Source organism: Perca fluviatilis, chromosome 2, assembly GCF_010015445.1.
Source record: "Perca fluviatilis chromosome 2, GENO_Pfluv_1.0, whole genome shotgun sequence".
NCBI classification, from domain to species: Eukaryota; Metazoa; Chordata; class Actinopteri; order Perciformes; family Percidae; genus Perca; species Perca fluviatilis.
The window spans coordinates 6,734,846-6,752,298 of record NC_053113.1 but is presented as its reverse complement, the minus strand read 5'-3'; the positions used below and the strand labels follow the sequence as shown (position 1 = coordinate 6,752,298).

Below are 17,453 nucleotides of genomic sequence, written 5' to 3'. Positions count from 1 at the left end.
AAATATAGAACAACATATATGCGGACCACGGCCCCCGCTTGCAGTTCCTTAATTTACCAGCATAAGGCAAACAAAACTATATTAAAAATTCTCACGTCGTTCTTTTTTTTATAGATATATTGTTAAAATGTTATCGTTCATATTAGCTGGGACCATAGACATATAGAGGTTGGGACGACAGTCAAAGCTTTTTGTCTATTTTTTTTTTCATGTATATGTTATTTTTTTCCATTTTAAATTAACTTCCGGGTCAGTGCATCGCAGCTTCTGGTTGTGGCGGGTTTTCAGATGGTGGTGGTGAAGAAGAAGGGTGTGTTATGGTGGAGGACCTCGAGGAATTCCTCATCGCCAGAGCGGTGGCCCAGGACCATATTGATCTCATGAAGAGAGACAAGGTGGGTAGGAAATGCACTTAATAAAAAGTTACTTGCCGTGTCATCCATCCTGGGCCAATAAGTATGATGATAGATGTAGCTAGTGCAGGAAAGCGTCCTAGAATTCAAGAAAAAACTTAGGTAACTGATAGCTAGCGCAAGTGGTTAGCGCTCACGTCTTTCGAGCCCAATGTAATAGCTAACTAGTATAGAAGTAAGGTATACTTGTTTTTGTAACGCTTTCTGTCAGTTGCAATCTTAATGTAATATAGCTAATTGTGAAACATCCTCCTTAAAAAACGTCATTTTCGAAGGTATAGACCAGAGTTCTAGCAGCTAAGCTGGTCAGTGGGTGAAGATTTGTGTGGTGTTTTAGCTAGCTAGCTAGCTAGCGGCACATCACCAAGAGAAATAGGTGCAGTTAACAGGATTCAAGGGAAATCAATTCACGATCTGCGGTCCCAAGGCGAGGATCGGACGGGCTGGTGCTCAGGTTGTGGCTCATCTTACAATTTGTTTGGGTACCTGAAACAAGATTATTTCCACCGTTATGGACAATTTAAGCAACACTTAAATACTGTAAGGAATTTGGCCCGGTGTCGTGCCAAGGTACTTATGCCCGCCAGGATTTGTATCCCCTGGCCGCAGGTGCGCGCGTGCACTCGGGAGTGGAGCTTCGGTCCCCCTACAGGTTGTCTCATTGGAACTACTCGACAGGGTTTTCCATAGTAACAAGGGTCTCATTTATCTACATAAATACTTTTATTTGTCTGTTACATTTAGGCGATGTGTGAATTGTTTAATGCGTCGTTTTGTGGATTAATCGACAATGTTTTACAAAGTTCCATATTGTCATGCTGCATGCACTTTACATTGGCCGACTTATAGGCCTAGCTATCTATGTGAGTCATGCAGGTTTATGAAGAATATTTTTTCCTCGTCTTTGCTAAACCCTCCCTCCCTGCCCTCTAACTTGATTTCTGTTTTAATTTAATTTAGTTTAATATGGCTTTTCAGTTAACCGCTTTGTTCACCTGTCTACCATATAATTTACAAATGGATACACAAAATATCATGCCATTTTTCACTCAATATAATGTGTATCCCCTTCCCTAACATGCTTAGGGTCTGTCCTGTCATCATGTGTTATTTTCTGACTTTACCAGGTCACAGTAAAAAACCTGAGATAATTTGGAGATGTCTGCTGTTTTCTATCAAAAGTTACATAGGGGATACATTATATCAGGTGAAAAACGGCCTGATATAATGTGTATCCCCTCTGTAACTGTTGTTTAAAACAGCAGACATCTCCAGTCAACCCAGGGTTTCCCAATCCAGCGGCGTGCGCGTTCACATTAAAGAGGCGGTGTTTGCGCACCAAAACCAATCACAAACATTTACCAGAGCCGCATATTTTAAACAAGAATGGCAAACTATAAATCTACATAAATATGATGATCATAGACACGGTTTTACAGGCCAAATGCAGGAAGGAAAGCTGGCAAAAAAAGCGGACGCTGTTTTGCGTAAATCACAACTCCTATCAATATCACTTCCAGTGGTGTAGTCTAAGCGATAGTAAGCTCCAGGATTTCTGTATACCCACTTAAAAATGCCCAGTGACACGTATCAACATACTTTCCATTATATTTTAGATACATTTTGAATTGTCATCCGTCCTTTTTTCTTAACATCTGTAGGCTGAATAAAGGTATTGTTTTTACCGTAACTTGGTGTATAAACGTGTATCGGAATGCAGGAAATGAAGTTGTTGATGCTTAAAACTTTTTAAGAGACCTTATGACCTCAAAAGGAGCAAGATTCCAGATTGGCCCATCTGAGCTTTCATTTTCTCAAAGGCAGAGCAGGATACCCAGGGCTCGGTTTACACCTATCACCATTTCTAGCCACTGGGGGACCATAGGCAGGCTGGGGGAACGCATGTTAATGTTAAAAAAACCTCATAAAGTGAAATGTTCATGCCATGGGACCTTTTAAGCGAAACACACCATTCACACTAATTAACTAGGCTAATGGTTCATGGGTACTCATGTTTGTTGGTTGTACACCGTATGTTGTTGTATGTATATGAGTTTTATGTTCCAAGTATTTTTTTAAATCCTTTTCTCCCACATTTTTCACTTGCAGATTGACAAGGCAGTGCTTACACTGATGACCGATGAACAACTAGCGCGATACATACCAACCTACGGCGATCGACTAGCTGTTGTCTCTTTTTGTCATCAGCAGCGCCATACACATAACAGAGAGGCTGTCTTACAGAGGATAAAAGAGAAGATAGGGGAGAGGAAGATGTCTAAAAAACGTTGCCACCTGACATCAGAATCTCATGGATTGTCAAGAAAACACAGCAAAAATGGAGAAAAGGGGGTACGGAAGATAGAAATTGGGTGGCTTCACTATTCAAAACCTCAGTACACCCAGGTGAGAATGAGGCATGGTGGTGGGACAAGACACACCACAGTTGATAAAGAAACTACTGTTGAACAGGTGTTGGAAACAGGAAAACGGCTGTTTTTTCCAAATGGATTGTCGACCAAGGGGCCACAACAGAATTTTGATTTTGAGGTGTGTGACTTCAAAAGGAATTCCATTTCGTTGGAAGACACTGTGGGCAAGTTGTATGAGTCAACAAAGTTGAAGCTTCTCCGTTTTTACATTTGCACGAAGGACAAATTCTCAGATCAATCCTCTGTGGAGGAGGAAAGTGAGTCCTCGACTGAAGATGGAGAAGATCTACACACAGGGGTTTGTTACTGTTACTCATTCTTGTTCCCATCGACAGTATATCGTGACCTCAAACAACGGAGCAATGGGTCAAATAACATTGAATTCCCCTTTTAGCAGATGTCTTTTTGGTGTTTGTTAAAATCAGCCCAATGATCAATGTATAGTCCTCACACTTTTATTTTTAAGTAATTTGTTGCAAGATTTAAAGGAACACACCGACTTATTAGAATTTACTATTCACGTACAGCGTTAAACATGTCGATACATACCCTTCTATCCGTAGCGTGTTGCGCCGTCCTGACGGTTCCAGCATTAGCTTAGCCTAGCACAGATCCTGCAGGTAACTGGTTCCAAGGCTTACTGCTCCCAATTGTGAAAAGTGGACAAATGTTAACATGTTCCTATTTACATGTTGTGATTTAGAGTTACAAAGCAGGCGGGGTCTAATAAAAATCGTACGTGAGACACAGCCATCTTCTAACAGTAAACAAACCGGGAACTATATTCTCAGACAGGCTTGCTGCGAGCATATCACTCCGCCCAAGTACTATAGTTCCCGGTTACTTTACAGTTAGAAGATGGCTGTGTCTCATGTTACGTTGTTTTTTGTACACGCTGTGACTCTGCAAATCTCAACATGTAAATAGGAACATGTTGGCGTTATTTTGTCACTTATTCGGAGCAGTAGGATTGCTGGAACCAGTCACCTGCATCTTCTGTGCTGGCCTGATGCCGCTGGAGCCGTCAGACAGCATTACAGCACGCACTGAGATGAGAAGGGTATGTATCGACTTGTCTTACTCTGGGGGTTACGGTGAATAAGCTAAATTCCCAATAAGTCGGCGTGTTCCTTTAAAGCATTTTGTGTTTGTTGCAGAATCTGCATGCCATTGCTTCAGACCCAAGAACATCTGACTCATCCACCAACATTCCCAGTGATAGGCAAGAGGAGACCAACTCCATTATTATTGTTGATGACAGCACTTCAGAGCAGTCTTCTGATTTGGACATAGAAGTGAAGAGCCCGAGGAGAGTCAATGATTACAATGCAGCTTCTGACGCAGACACAGTAGAGTGGCGTTCAGATTATGAGCCTGCTACAGATTCAGATGATGAGTTGACAGTCCAAATTAGACCTTTGGATGTCATACAGGTAATTATCATGTCTTATTAGTACCTATACACTAGTTCTAGGTCTATGAAACCCTTTTGAAATAAATCGGCAAATTTGAGAGAATCAGATAACCTAATCATTTTACCAAATGTTGGGGTGGTCACTTGAATAGCCAATGATTCAAAACTCAAGTTTGTGTTTTTAGCATGTTAGCATAGATGGCGGGTCAGTTTCTTTGAATCCCATTTTTTGGTCAAGATTCCATGAGAATCTCAAAAAAGTCTATGTGCATATAGTAAGCAATGGCAGTGACAAATGGCAAATTTCCTCTTTTTTTTTATGAGATCATTTTTGAGATCATATACATCTCTGACCATTGATGCTGGTGGGTTAAAAGAATGCAGTCAGATGTTATGTAGACATCAGTGGTCTTCAAGGTCCCCATCAATGAATGTATGCTCATATCTTGCACTGTGTTTGTAGTCAATATTTCCAGTTGTCTCGAATTAAATCAGTTTTTGTTAAAGCTTTTATTGTCTATTGAGGGTGGCAGGGGGTGACCGGTCCCAACTTGTGTTTTATGACATCTTGAACTTGTACTTTATGAAGATTACTTTCCCCTTAATTCCACGGTCCCAAAGATATTAGCTGTACACCTGAATTGTTGAAAAACATCAACATTTGAACTACATTCTGCATTATTCTGCTTTAAATGCTTGTGAACATCACAAAGACAATGATATGTAAGAGTAGGGTTGGGTATCGTTTGGGTTTTTTCCAATACCGGTGCTAAGTCGATACTTTTAAAACGGTACCGGTGCCTGAACAGGTACTTTTCAATAAAGTAAAAAAAAAAAAGAAGGGTAGTAAACGATAGTCAGTGACTTGTTTATTGCTAAGGCCATGGTCAAAATTTATATAAATATAAATAAATAGAATATAAAGATTTAATAATAATGTAATAACAATAACTTATTTCTCCAGTAAATTGCTGTTGAACACCAGATGGGAAAAGGATATTTTACAATTACTGTGAATGCACCACGAGGCTACCTGTTTTAAGTGAACGCACCATCTGTGTTGTATAATTCCGACAACGGTAGCTGCAAGTGAACGCACAGTCTGTGTTGTTTAATGTCAATGTTTACTTCCGACCATAGATATAAACATATCAATGAATTCCGACAACGGCAGCTGCTGCTGCGCTGCAGAGCAGACTGTTACGTCCCGCTGTTGGAATCCTCTCCAGTGAAATACAGTCACACTTTACACTGTTTAACGTTAGCTGTCAGCATTTTAACCGTGTTTAATCCAGCTGCTAGCTAAAGGTAGACTAACGTTACCTGCTGTCAGGTATAGTGTAAAGTCAGGCACTGAAATGAGGCACCGGAAATTTCATTCTTATTTCACCGTTTACGTCGGCACCGGTTTCCTATTGGCACCGTGTTTTGGTACCCAACCCTATTTAAGAATCTATCCACTTTATGATTTGGACCATTTCAGTTGTTGTTCTGGGCTGTTCAGGGTCAACTCCTGTATGGATTGTCCCTTTTGCATGGTTTCACATAACACCAGCAAGTGAGAAATTTTGTTTGTTCTGCCAGGTTCTGTAATTTTGAGGTTTAGAAAGTTTCGTTATTTCTAGTGTTAGAATTATTATTATAATTGAATGTTGGGGAATATGCAGTCTCAAAGTGTTTGGACCTGAAACATGCTGCACATTCTCATACAATTACCCTTTTTTGTGTTCTGTCTTGGCCTTCCAGTCAAGAGAACTACAGCCGATCGCACCAGCATCACCTGAAACCTTCCAGTCATCGTCAGCTGCCAGCTCAGAACCCACAGAGGGTTTTCGTCGAGCAACAAATCAGGTTCTGTGATGTTATTTTGAGGTTTAGAAATTCTTATTTCTAGTTTTAAAATTATTATTATAATTGAATGTTGGGGAATATGCAGTCTCAAAGTGTTTGGACCTGAAACATGCTGCACATTCTCATACAATTACCCTTTTTTGTGTTCTGTCTTGGCCTTCCATTCAAGAGAACTACAGCCGATCGCACCAGCATCACCTGAAACCTTCCAGTCATCGTCAGCTGCCAGCTCAGAACCCACAGAGGGTTTTCGTCGAGCAACAAATCAGGTTCTGTGATGTTATTTTGAGGTTTAGAAATTCTTATTTCTAGTTTTAAAATTATTACTATAATTGAATGTTGGGGAATATGCAGTCTCAAAGTGTTTGGACCTGAAACATGCTGCACATTCTCATACAATTACCCTTTTTTGTGTTCTGTCTTGGCCTTCCAGTCAAGAGAACTACAGCCGATCGCACCAGCATCACCTGAAATCTTCCAGTCATCGTCAGCTGCCAGCTCAGAACCCACAGAGGGTTTTCGTCGAGCATCAATTCGCAGAATTAAGGTGGTCGAAGATGTTCTGTCTGTGTTTATGGACAGTAGTATAATGAATGTGTCTTTAAAGATGGACTTTGTTAATGAAAATGCCGTTGATGATTCAGGGGTTTCGCGGGAGGTTTACACTGCATTCTGGGAGATGTTTCTTCAGCAGTGTGATGGGGAAAATGAGAGGGTCCCAAGGCTGAGGCCTGATTACAGTCAGGTTGAATGGCAAGCAGTTGGACGTGTATGGGTGAAAGGGCTGCTAGATCTTGGTGTAATGCCAGTGATGCTTTCAAAGGCTTTCATTTTAGCTTGTATACATGGTATGGATTCGGTAGATGTAGACATACTCATTATGTCCTTTCTCAACTACCTACCTACAGTTGAGAGGGCAGCAGTGGAAAGGGCACTTGAGGGGACGATGGAGGAAGATGATGAAGATGACTTACTTGAACTTTTCTCACGAATGGGCTCGCATTGTCTTCCTCCAAAAGATAATATGAGAGCTGCCATTGAAACCATGGCTCACAAAGCTGTTCTGCAGGAACCTAAATTTGTCCGTGATTGCTTCAGTACAGTTATGATGGCTGTACAGCAAAACCTTACAAACAAAGAAAGTGTGTTGGCTCTGTATGAGTCCAAAAAGGCCACAGGCAAGCGAGTAGTGCAATTGTTGGAGACAACTAATGTTGTCCTCAGCCAGAGAGAACAGACCGTGTTTAGTTATCTCCAGCGTTATGTTAAAAATGCTGACCAAACGAAGGCGGAAACATTCCTACGCTTCTGCACAGGGTCCAGTGTCATATGTGTAGATAGGGTGATGGTATACTTTAATGTTGAAACTGGACTCAACAGAAGGCCCATTGGGCACACATGTGGTGCTATCCTTGAGGTACCTTGCACATATAGTTCTTTCCCTGAATTCAGGACAGAGTTTGATAACGTCCTGTCAAGCAATTACTTTGAAATGGATATAATCTAAAAGTGAGCTGTGTAAGCTACAGATAGCTGATTATTTTTGTATGAAGGCCTATTTTATTTAATATCTTTATTTTCTTTATATATTTGTTTCACTTTATTTGTTTTCATTGTTTTATTTCTAATTGTGAAATTTGTTATTTAAAGTTATTTAAAATGATCTCTTAATCAAAGGTTAAACACCCCTTATAAATCAGCCTTTAGACTTCAAGTTGTGATAAATCCACATACTTGGCCATTTAACTGCTATTGCAACTTAAAATGATGGTGTATCTGGGGAAAAAAGTGTGAAGGTATGCTCTATATTTAGGCACACTTGTGGAAGTACTCATACTTCTAACAGAACAAAAAGCATGTGCCTGTAAAATGCATACATAACATGAGATGCACAACATGAGACATTCTTTCAGTTGAAATTTTAATGTATATGTCCATAGTCATATCTATTTTAGTAATGCCTGCATGACACTATACGGCAACTGTAACAGGCAACGTTAAATTAGTGGGCAGAAGTTTACACCCATGCTAAAGTTGACTAAAAAAAGGAATACAAAATTAGCTTTTTGAAATTGATCTTAATGCCTTAATTAAAAACATGAGGAAAAATCCAACCTTTAAGGACACTACATTTTCTTTGTGAATGAATGTTTCTTCAATAAATAAATATTCTTCCTTAAAATACAGGGGGCATAAGTAAGTACACCACTATGTTAAATTCACATATGGCAGTAGCAGAATTTTTGAGTTATTTCATGGATCCAGGTACTATGCATCCTGATAAAGTTCCCTCGGCCTGCCTTTGAATTAAAATAGCCCCTCCTCCCCCCCCCCCACATCATCACATACCCTTCACCATAGAGAGAGACTGGCATGGTTTTATTTCAGTTAGCCTAATAGCTGGTTTGATTTGCATTGGGAGATGATTTTATGGAAAGTACCCCATGCCAATCTCTAGGTATGGTGAAGGGTATGTGATGATGTGGGGCTATTTTAATTCCAAGGGAACTTTATCAGGATGCATAGTATCCTGGATCCATGAAATAACTGGCCTTTCAAAATAAAAATCTGCCTGCCTCTATGGGAATTTAACATAAGGGTGTGTATACTTATGCCCCCTGTATTTTAAGGAAGAACATTTACTTATTTGCGAAACTTTATTCATTCACAAAGAAAATTGGTGTCCTTAAAGGTTGGACTTTTCTTCATTTTTTTAATAAAGGCATTAAGATCAATTTCCAAAAGATAATTTTTGTTTTCCTCTTTTTAGTCAACTTAAGCATGGGTGTGTAAACATATGCACACCACTGTATTTCTATACTTATAAATGGCAGCGTATCATAGTAATGATTTGATTATAGCTCTAAACACATTCACATTCATTTTAGGAAAAGCGACCAATCATGTTTGGATTTTTCTTATTTGTACTTTATTTACTCGTTTGGCCTCAGACTCACATTTACAACGTAGGGGGTGATGCATCTGCTTCATTTTCTCGTACAGTTTTAAGTCTGAATTTCAAAATATATACATTTGTACATTTGCAAAGACCTTTTCAAGCAACACAGATGGTCAAATTTCATTTAAAAATAACCTGTAAGTTGGTGTTTTCAAAAGGAACTTGTTTGATACTAGGACAATGACTGCATAACTGTTATTATGCTTACAATGACTGCATAACTGTTATTATGCTTGAATATCCTGTGTGTTTTGCCCATTACAGTTATGTCCCTCTTGCTTAAAACTGGTTGGTGGCATATGTTGGGTCTCTTATTTTTATTTTTTTAACACATAAACTAGACAAGCATATGAAAAATTAAATGTTCCTGCAGTGTGAAGCATCAAGTCTGTCTGATTTAGTTTATTGTTCCATTTGCAATTTACTGTTACATTTGTTCAGGAGTACTTGTTTCCCCAGAAGTTGTGAGATCACCCACACTACTGTTTTCTTTTGTTGCATTTGTGGAGACCTGTACATTAAAGTGAGTGATCAATTTTCAGATCCTGCTTTGCCTTGTGTGAATCTGTCTGCTGAATTTCTACCACTCCATGTTCTAGTTACGCTCAATGGTTTACTTCTCTAGAGTGAAGTAAACAAAACCAAAAAATAGTTTAATCTTAAACCCTGACGGGCCATGAGTCGTGTGCTGTGGCACACAAAGTTTCAAAAACACCTGTCTGGAAGCTGCACTGGGTCCATTACAGTAGGAAGAGGGTGAGTGCACTGCAGGTGAGTGTCCACTGTGTTGGGGAGAGGGAGAAATCGAGACTGGAGTTTAAGTGCAACTATTTTACCAGAAAATGAGTAAAGGTAGAAGCTACCTATGAACATATCATTTGTGGAAACTTATTAAAGTATATATATGTGCAGTACTCAAGTGTCACAAGTAGCACATCATTCAATTTACTCAAGTAGTGAAACTACATGTACAATTAACAGATTTTAAGGTCAGATGGGGTTACTGGCCTAGCCTGAACAAAGGCATGGCTGCCATTCATATAGTAAAGTGTATCCACACATTAGACATTTTTGTTGAACTCCATACACATAAGATTCACAAGACAAAACGAATGCTTCAAATAAGCAACAATGAAGAAGACCTAACAACATAATCTATGCACTGCAGGTGAGTGTCCAATATGGTAAGGGAGAGGGGGTGCACTACAGGTGATTTTCCAATGGTAGGGGAGGGGTGTGAGTACTGTAAGTCACATTTGCAGAGCAGAAGTAACGGCCTCTCTCAGGTGCATATACAAGTTAACAGCCTGATAAGGGTCCTCTGGTAGATGCAGATGTAATTCGACCATGAAATCAATGCAGAGTGAATAAACATCTCGATCACAGGGAATGGTCTCCCGAAAGATGCACTCAGTCTTGCACGCATCAAGATGTTCACTCTGAACAGGACAAAGGTGTTCTCTAACATTATAAAGCTCTGGCACGGCATACATGACATTAGGCCGGCCACTTGGGACATTAGGATTTCTTGATGGCCTGATGGTATGGGCGTTCCAGGTCTGTGCTGTGTCGTCCAATTCATCCTGGTGAAACAAATGGTGACAATTAGGAAAGATTGCAGCATAGTTAACCTGCCAGCCCATAGAGCCCCTAAGCCCCTGTAGTATCTGGACTTCTAACAGACCTTTTATAAAAGAAAAAAGGGGGAGTTCTCTGCGCTTCTGCAGACCACAACAATCCGGCGCAATCAAGGCAGGACACAACAGCACAAATAGCAAAAAATTGCCAATGCAACACGGATGTCTTCTACTTGATGATTTTATTTCTTCAGACCTTTTATAAACTTTGTCTTAAGTTTTTGGTAACAAAGAAACTCGTATGAACTTTAGCCTACATTCGCTGGACACTTCTCTGGAAACATCTGGAAAGAATTAGGGATGCCCTTGTTGGCTTGGTTCCAAAAGGATGATAGCCATTGCTCAAATTATTGTTTCCTCCCCCATCTATGTTACACCCATTATAGAATATATATCATGTTCAAACTAAGATAGTCAGAGGACCACTGGAGAATTGGGAAACAGGTCCTCTCCGGGCTCTTCAGAGCTTGTAAATTATGCTGATTTCTTGTTGTAAATAAACCTTTATAATCAAGAATCAGTGTCGGCGGATTCCTCTCCACATAGCATTACAGCATCGCTACCAAATACACTACACCCCAAAATGCATACCACACCACAAGTGATTTTATAGCAATTTATAGTATGTGCTGTAATGAGTCAACACATGAAATGAAAACAATAACTAAATGGTCGGTTTTCATAATATAGGACCAGTTTGTTATACATCAACAGCCTCAAAAATAAATACAATTTAGTCTTTTCTGGATAAGGAATATTTCCGTGTTCATCTCTCTGGGAAGTAGGCTAGGCCTAGTGGCAGTGTTGGGTTTAACGTATTACAATAGTAGGCTAATGCAGATTACATGTTGCTGTAACGCTGTAATGTAAGGCATTGCCAATAAAATGTGTGTAATATGTAGCAGGTTACTTGCTCTGTAACTCTGTTGGTAGAATTCAATATAAAGGCATGCACATCATACCACATCCCACCTATGACTGACTCACCTGAATAAGTCCCAACCAGCAGAACTGGATGAGACTTTTGTCCAAGAATCCACCATCATAGTGCCCATTGTCCTTGAGCTCTCCAAATAGTGCGATCCAGAACTCTGCACATTGCCGGCGAAGAAACCCCCACCAGTATTCAATCCTTTGATTGGCGGTGCTTGCACCCTCCAAGTAACTGTCCAGAGTGTCCTCTGGCTGGTTGGGGACGAGGAAACGCTGAAAAGCACCCACACGGCCGTTTTCGGTTCCCAGGTCACCTCGGACAACCCTGGGACAGCCCCGTAGACGATGTACAGCCTCTAGGTAGTATCCCCCAATCAACCTAGGATCGCTGCTGGTGGTGTAGGCGTTCAGCCAGATCAACTTTCTGGAGAAGCCATCGATGCCGCCATTGATGCATATACCATATGGCTTCAGTTTATCATAGCTGTCCACATGCCAAATAAAATTTGGGCCTCTGGAAAAGTACTGGCGACGCCGGAGTCGTCCCGCCTGCCTTTGACTAACACCTGTGGGGTCCAGCTCCCTCAGGACTAACCGCACGTCCTCCTTCCTTACCCGTAGTCCGTGTTGGTGACACTTCTCATACATCCAGCGGTAGCCATGAAGCTGGCCCGAATGTTGTAGCTGACCATGGATGAAGTCCACCAGGACACCCAAATCTGCGTATGTCCTACGGTTGAGCCCCAGTTCGGAGATCCGCCTCTTGAGGTGTCTGAGGCTGATGTGGTAACCATGCCTCATTTCCAAGGCCGACTGAATGTCTGTGTATATGAGCCCCATCTCAAAATAAAGCGCAATTTGTCGATCCATTTTAGAACAGCGCTGGCCTTGTCAATGTCACTTCTCTCTCGACGACCACTTGAAACTTTGTAACCTAGCAACAATAAACACTTGTTCGCTCCATTGACATATATATAAAGGTGATTTTTACGTCTATTCAACTGACGTGAGAGGACGCTGGCGCTGGTTATTCGCCGCTTCTCCGTCTGCTATTCGTCTGCTATTCGTCTGCTATTCTCTTGTGTTTGTGTTCGCTGTACCCCCTACCTCTGGACAGCCTCTGTACCTCTGGACAGTCTCTCTGCTTGCCTCGGCGCCGCCTGGGGCTCCTTGACCCGGACTCTTGCCTCGGCGGTTAGCGCGCTAGCTAGCTGCCCCCGTTCACCAAACGCGTGGCGGCAAATCCTAGCTGCTTCGGCGGCTAACCCGATTGCTGACCTCCTCCTCATAGGCAACTTCCACCAGATGCGAGCCCGACCAAGACTAGACATTCCTCTCCTTCGGTGATGCTGTGGATCATTTTGGCAATCACCTCATTCATTCATCTCCACCTCCACCTCTGTGCTCCTAGCCCACGGCTAACCACTATCACGGAGCTCTCCGTCCCTCCGGCCCGGCATCATGATCAAATATTCAACTCTGCAACTGGTCCAATTTATCAACTACTCCATTCCATCCTGCATCCCAGTCATCAAACAGCTCGGACTTCTAGCGCGGCTACGCCACAGCACCACAGAGCCTTCACAAGTTTGTTTTCTTCCACCACGGACAATCCATTCCATCCATCTGGTCACCTCGCATCTCTTTTTGCACCTGTCCCACGTCATCTGAATGCTTCACCCACTGGTTCACATAGGGCTGAACGCACATCATGCCACACAGAAAACCCCGGACCGGACTACAGTGCTTTCCCCACTTACATACACTCAATCATACTCTCCAATCATTTGCTAATCGGCTCACTGTCCCCCCTCAACTGCACAATACCCCACACCCCAACGACCACACGCACTGCTAACCCGGACAACCTCAGATCTCTCCAGCCTGCCCCCATCCCACCACCCTCTCACCATGCCAACTTTGCCCTCCTCAACACCCGAGCGCTCAACAATAAAGCCCCTGCCCTCCATGAACTAATCCTCGACAACACTCTTGACTTCCTTCTGCTCACCGAAACCTGGCAACAACCCAACGACTTCTTCTCCCTCAACCAAGCATCCCCCTGGCTACAACTACAAACCCCGCCCCTCCTCCCACGGTGGAGGTGGCCTCGCCGTCATTTTCAATCAGAACTTCCGGATCACAGAACTTCACCCTCCCCTCAGTATCCAATTTACGTATTCCGCCTTCAAAACTCTTTCCTCCATGACAGTCATCCTCATTTTACCGCCACCCCAAACCAAATCCCTCCTTCCTCTCTGATTTTACTGAACTCCTCACACTAGCCTCATATCTCTCCCACGTCTGCTGCTACTGGTGACTTAAACATCCACATGGACTCCCCAACATGCAAGCTCTCATCAGAATTCAAAATTTTACTGGATAACTTCTCTCTCACCCAACATGTCACATTCCCCACCCATGAAAAGGTCACATCCTCGACCTGGTCTGCTCCACCAACCAACCAATGCTCCGACCTCCATCCATGCCTCTTTCCCCTCTCTGATCACAAACTGATACGGTTCACCATCCCTTCTCCAACCCCGCCCCCGCCTCTCCAGAGAAATCACCTTCCGCAACCTCAAATCTATCAATCCCCACCATCTCTCTGACCTGCTCTCCACTCTCCACCTGGACTCAACCCTCACCTCACCCGATGACCTCACAGACCACCTCAACTCCACCTTGTCTACCTCCCTCAACACCCTGGCCCCCTCAAAACAAAACTCGTCACTTTTAACACCTCTTCACCCTGGTACACACCTGCACTCCGAAAATGAAACAAACTGGCCGGCAACTTGAACGTCTGACAAAGAAATCATCCCTCACAGTCCATCATGAAGCCTATAAATCCCATCTCACCGCCTACAAAGATGCCCTCATTGCTGCCAAATCGCCTACCTCTCCACCATCCTCACCGACCCCTGCCAAAACCCCAGAACCCTCTTCTCCACATTGAACAACCTCATCAAGCCTCGGACCAACAGCCTCCTTACCTCAACTCCGGATCTCTGCAACTCATTCCTCCACTTTTTCACTGACAAAATCAATCTCATTTACAAATCCCTATCCCCGGTATCTGACCTTCCAGGATCTACTCCAGCACCTACCTTGGACCCTCCTCTCTCCATCCCTCCAGACCTCCCGACCCCTCCTCCACACTTCCCCCTCTCCCAGTTTAACCCAGTCACTCCTCCTGGAAATCTCCAAACTCATCAGCTCTTCCAAACCCACTACCTGCTCCCTTGACCCCCTCCACTCCACTTCTGAAGTCCTGCCTCCCGGTCCTATGCCCCTACCTCACTAACCTCTTCAACTCCTCACTGTCCCTTGGAACTGTCCCCTCTGCTTTCAAAACTGCCGCTGTCACCCCAATCCTTAAAAACCTGGTCTGGATCCCTCCTCTTACACCTACCACCACAATATCCAACCTCCCCTTTCTGTCTAAAACCCTGGAACCATAGTCGCCTCACAACTACAAACCCATCTTCTTGCCAATAACCTATTCGAACCTCTCCAATCTGGTTTCGCCCCCTACACAGCACAGAAACCGCTCTCCTCAAAGTCCTCAACTACCTCCTCACCTTTGCTGACACTGGTTCCCTCAACATCCTCATCCTCCCTCGACCTGAGTGCAGCCTTCGATACTGTGAGCCATAACATCCTGCTCACCAGACTCAAAGACCTCGGTATCGACGGTACTGCACTCAGCTGGCTCCACTCCTACCTTTCCAACAGATCCCATTTCATCTCTCTCCACAACCACACCTCTGCCACAGCCACAGTCACTCAAGGTGTTCCCCAAGGCTCCGTACTTGGCCCCCTCCTCTTCATCATCTACATCCTCCCTCTTGGTCAGATACTCCGCCACTTCAACCTGGACTTCCACTGCTATGCTGACGACACCCAGATCTACCTCAGCACCAAATCCCCCCACAATCCTCCCCTCTCCCACATCAACTCCTGTCTGTCAGCTATTAAAACCTGGATGCAACACAACTTCCTCAAACTCAACAGCGACAAAACAGAATTCCTTCTGATCGGCTCCAAATCCACACTCAGCAAAACCAATAACCCCACTCTCACCATCGCGGCACCATTGTCTCCCCATCTCCCCAGGCCCGGCCCTTGGCGTTATCTTTGATTCCACCCTCTCCCTTGGGCCTCACATCCGTCAAGTCATTAAAACCTCCTTCTTTCACCTCCGCAACATCGCCAAAATCAGACCCTCTCTCACACCCCCGCTGCTGAAAGACTCATTCACGCCTTCATCTCCTCCCGACTGGACTACTGCAACTCCACTTCTCCCGGCATCAGCTCTACCAACATCAACCGACTCCAACTGGTCCAGAACTCAGCCGCCCGCCTCATTACCTGCTCCAAATCCTGGCACCACATCACTCCAGTCCCAAAACAACTCCACTGGCTTCCCATTTCCCCCGGATCACCTACAAAATCCTGGTCCTCACCTATAAAGCCCTCCACCATCTGGCCCCCTCGCCCTCACTGACCTCCTCTCCCCTTTTCCAACCCTCACGGTCCCTCAGATCCACCTCAGCCGGTCTCCTCTCCATCCAAAAGTCCAACCTGCGCTCGTTTTGGGGACAGAGCCTTCTCCAGAGCAGCTCCCAGGCTCTGGAACTCCCTCCCCAAAGAGATCCGCACCTCTGAGTCCCTCACCATCTTCCAGTCCCGCCTCAAGACCCATCTCTTCACCTCAGCCTACCCATAGTCCACCTGCCCCCCTCCCTTTTTCATTTGTATCTTGTTTTGTTCTACTTGTTTTGTTATGTTTTATAATCTACCCTGCCCTGTAAAGCGACTTTGAGTCCATGAAAAGCGCTATATAAATTCAATTTATTATTATTATTATTATATATAATACCGGTATATATATATATATGGTTCGCTCTAGCCGTTGGCTGTTTCGCGGGTACGGTAAACGTGACTATGGTAACAACGAGTTGGACCAATCACAGACGTTGCTGTTGCGATTAGGATTGTGGGTAGTGTAGTTTTTGCTCGATAAGATCGCGGATCAAACATGTTTTCTTATTATTATTATTATTAGCCTATTTACCACACTGACTGAGAATATTCACGTTTCTTATGACCCTCATATATCAGTGTGAAAGTCTCGATTAACCCGCTACACAACAGCTTTTTCAGCATTTTCCTGTTTCTCTCCTTATGTGACAGTGCTATTCTTCCCTCTCATAGTGACTGACTATCCATATTTGAAAATACATGTTAATTGATTAATTAATTAAAACATTTTAATTATTGATTTACTTTGTGCATCAGCAAGCCTGCAATACCATGTGATGTAAGAGCCAGTTCCCCTGAGTTTATAGAAGATGTATCCACATTAAACACAAAATAGTAAATTATTATTTGAGTCTATTTTTTATCAACTCTAATATCTGATCGTTTGTCTTCTTCGTTATAGCGTTAATATAAATATTAACGTTTTGTTTGTGATTATCATCATGTGCAGTAACAAACAAAGCAAAGACACTAATTAATGTGTTAATACAAAGAATATTTATTATAATTAGTTCAGAGATGTGAGTCCAAACGGAAACTTCACCCTTCTGAACTAAGACTTTCTGCTTCGTACAAAAGGAAGTTTAAACAGACTAAAATGCCCATGCTCACTCCTCCACTATTTATTAATTCATGTCTGCATGTATTTATTTATTTATTTCACGAGAGTTAAAGTCATGTTTCGTTGTCCAGAGTCCGAGTCCCGCCAGACTTCTTTTTAAGAAACCTGTGATTTAAACTTCAGCATGCTCTAAGAGTCCGCTCTGC

The 17,453-nt window shown here is 43.0% G+C and overlaps 1 protein-coding gene across 1 annotated transcript; it reads left to right on the top strand.

Annotated features, from left to right (window-relative positions):
* Positions 1-317: 317 nt before the first annotated feature.
* On the top strand, positions 318-6,119 carry LOC120545488. Its single transcript, XM_039779852.1, has 4 exons — positions 318-395; positions 2,523-3,143; positions 4,003-4,278; positions 6,006-6,119. Exons 1-4 carry the CDS (start codon positions 318-320, stop codon positions 6,117-6,119), a joined length of 1,089 nt encoding a protein of 362 aa, XP_039635786.1.
* The last annotated feature ends 11,334 nt before the right edge of the window (positions 6,120-17,453 follow it).

Coding starts and splice junctions, on each gene's coding strand:
- LOC120545488 (XM_039779852.1), top strand. CDS start 318: ATGGTGGAGGACCTCGAGGAATTCCTCATCGCCAGAGCGGTGGCCCAG. Junction 396..2,522: donor ATCTCATGAAGAGAGACAAG/GTGGGTAGGAAA, acceptor TTTCACTTGCAG/ATTGACAAGGCAGTGCTTAC. Junction 4,279..6,005: donor GACCTTTGGATGTCATACAG/GTAATTATCATG, acceptor TTGGCCTTCCAG/TCAAGAGAACTACAGCCGAT.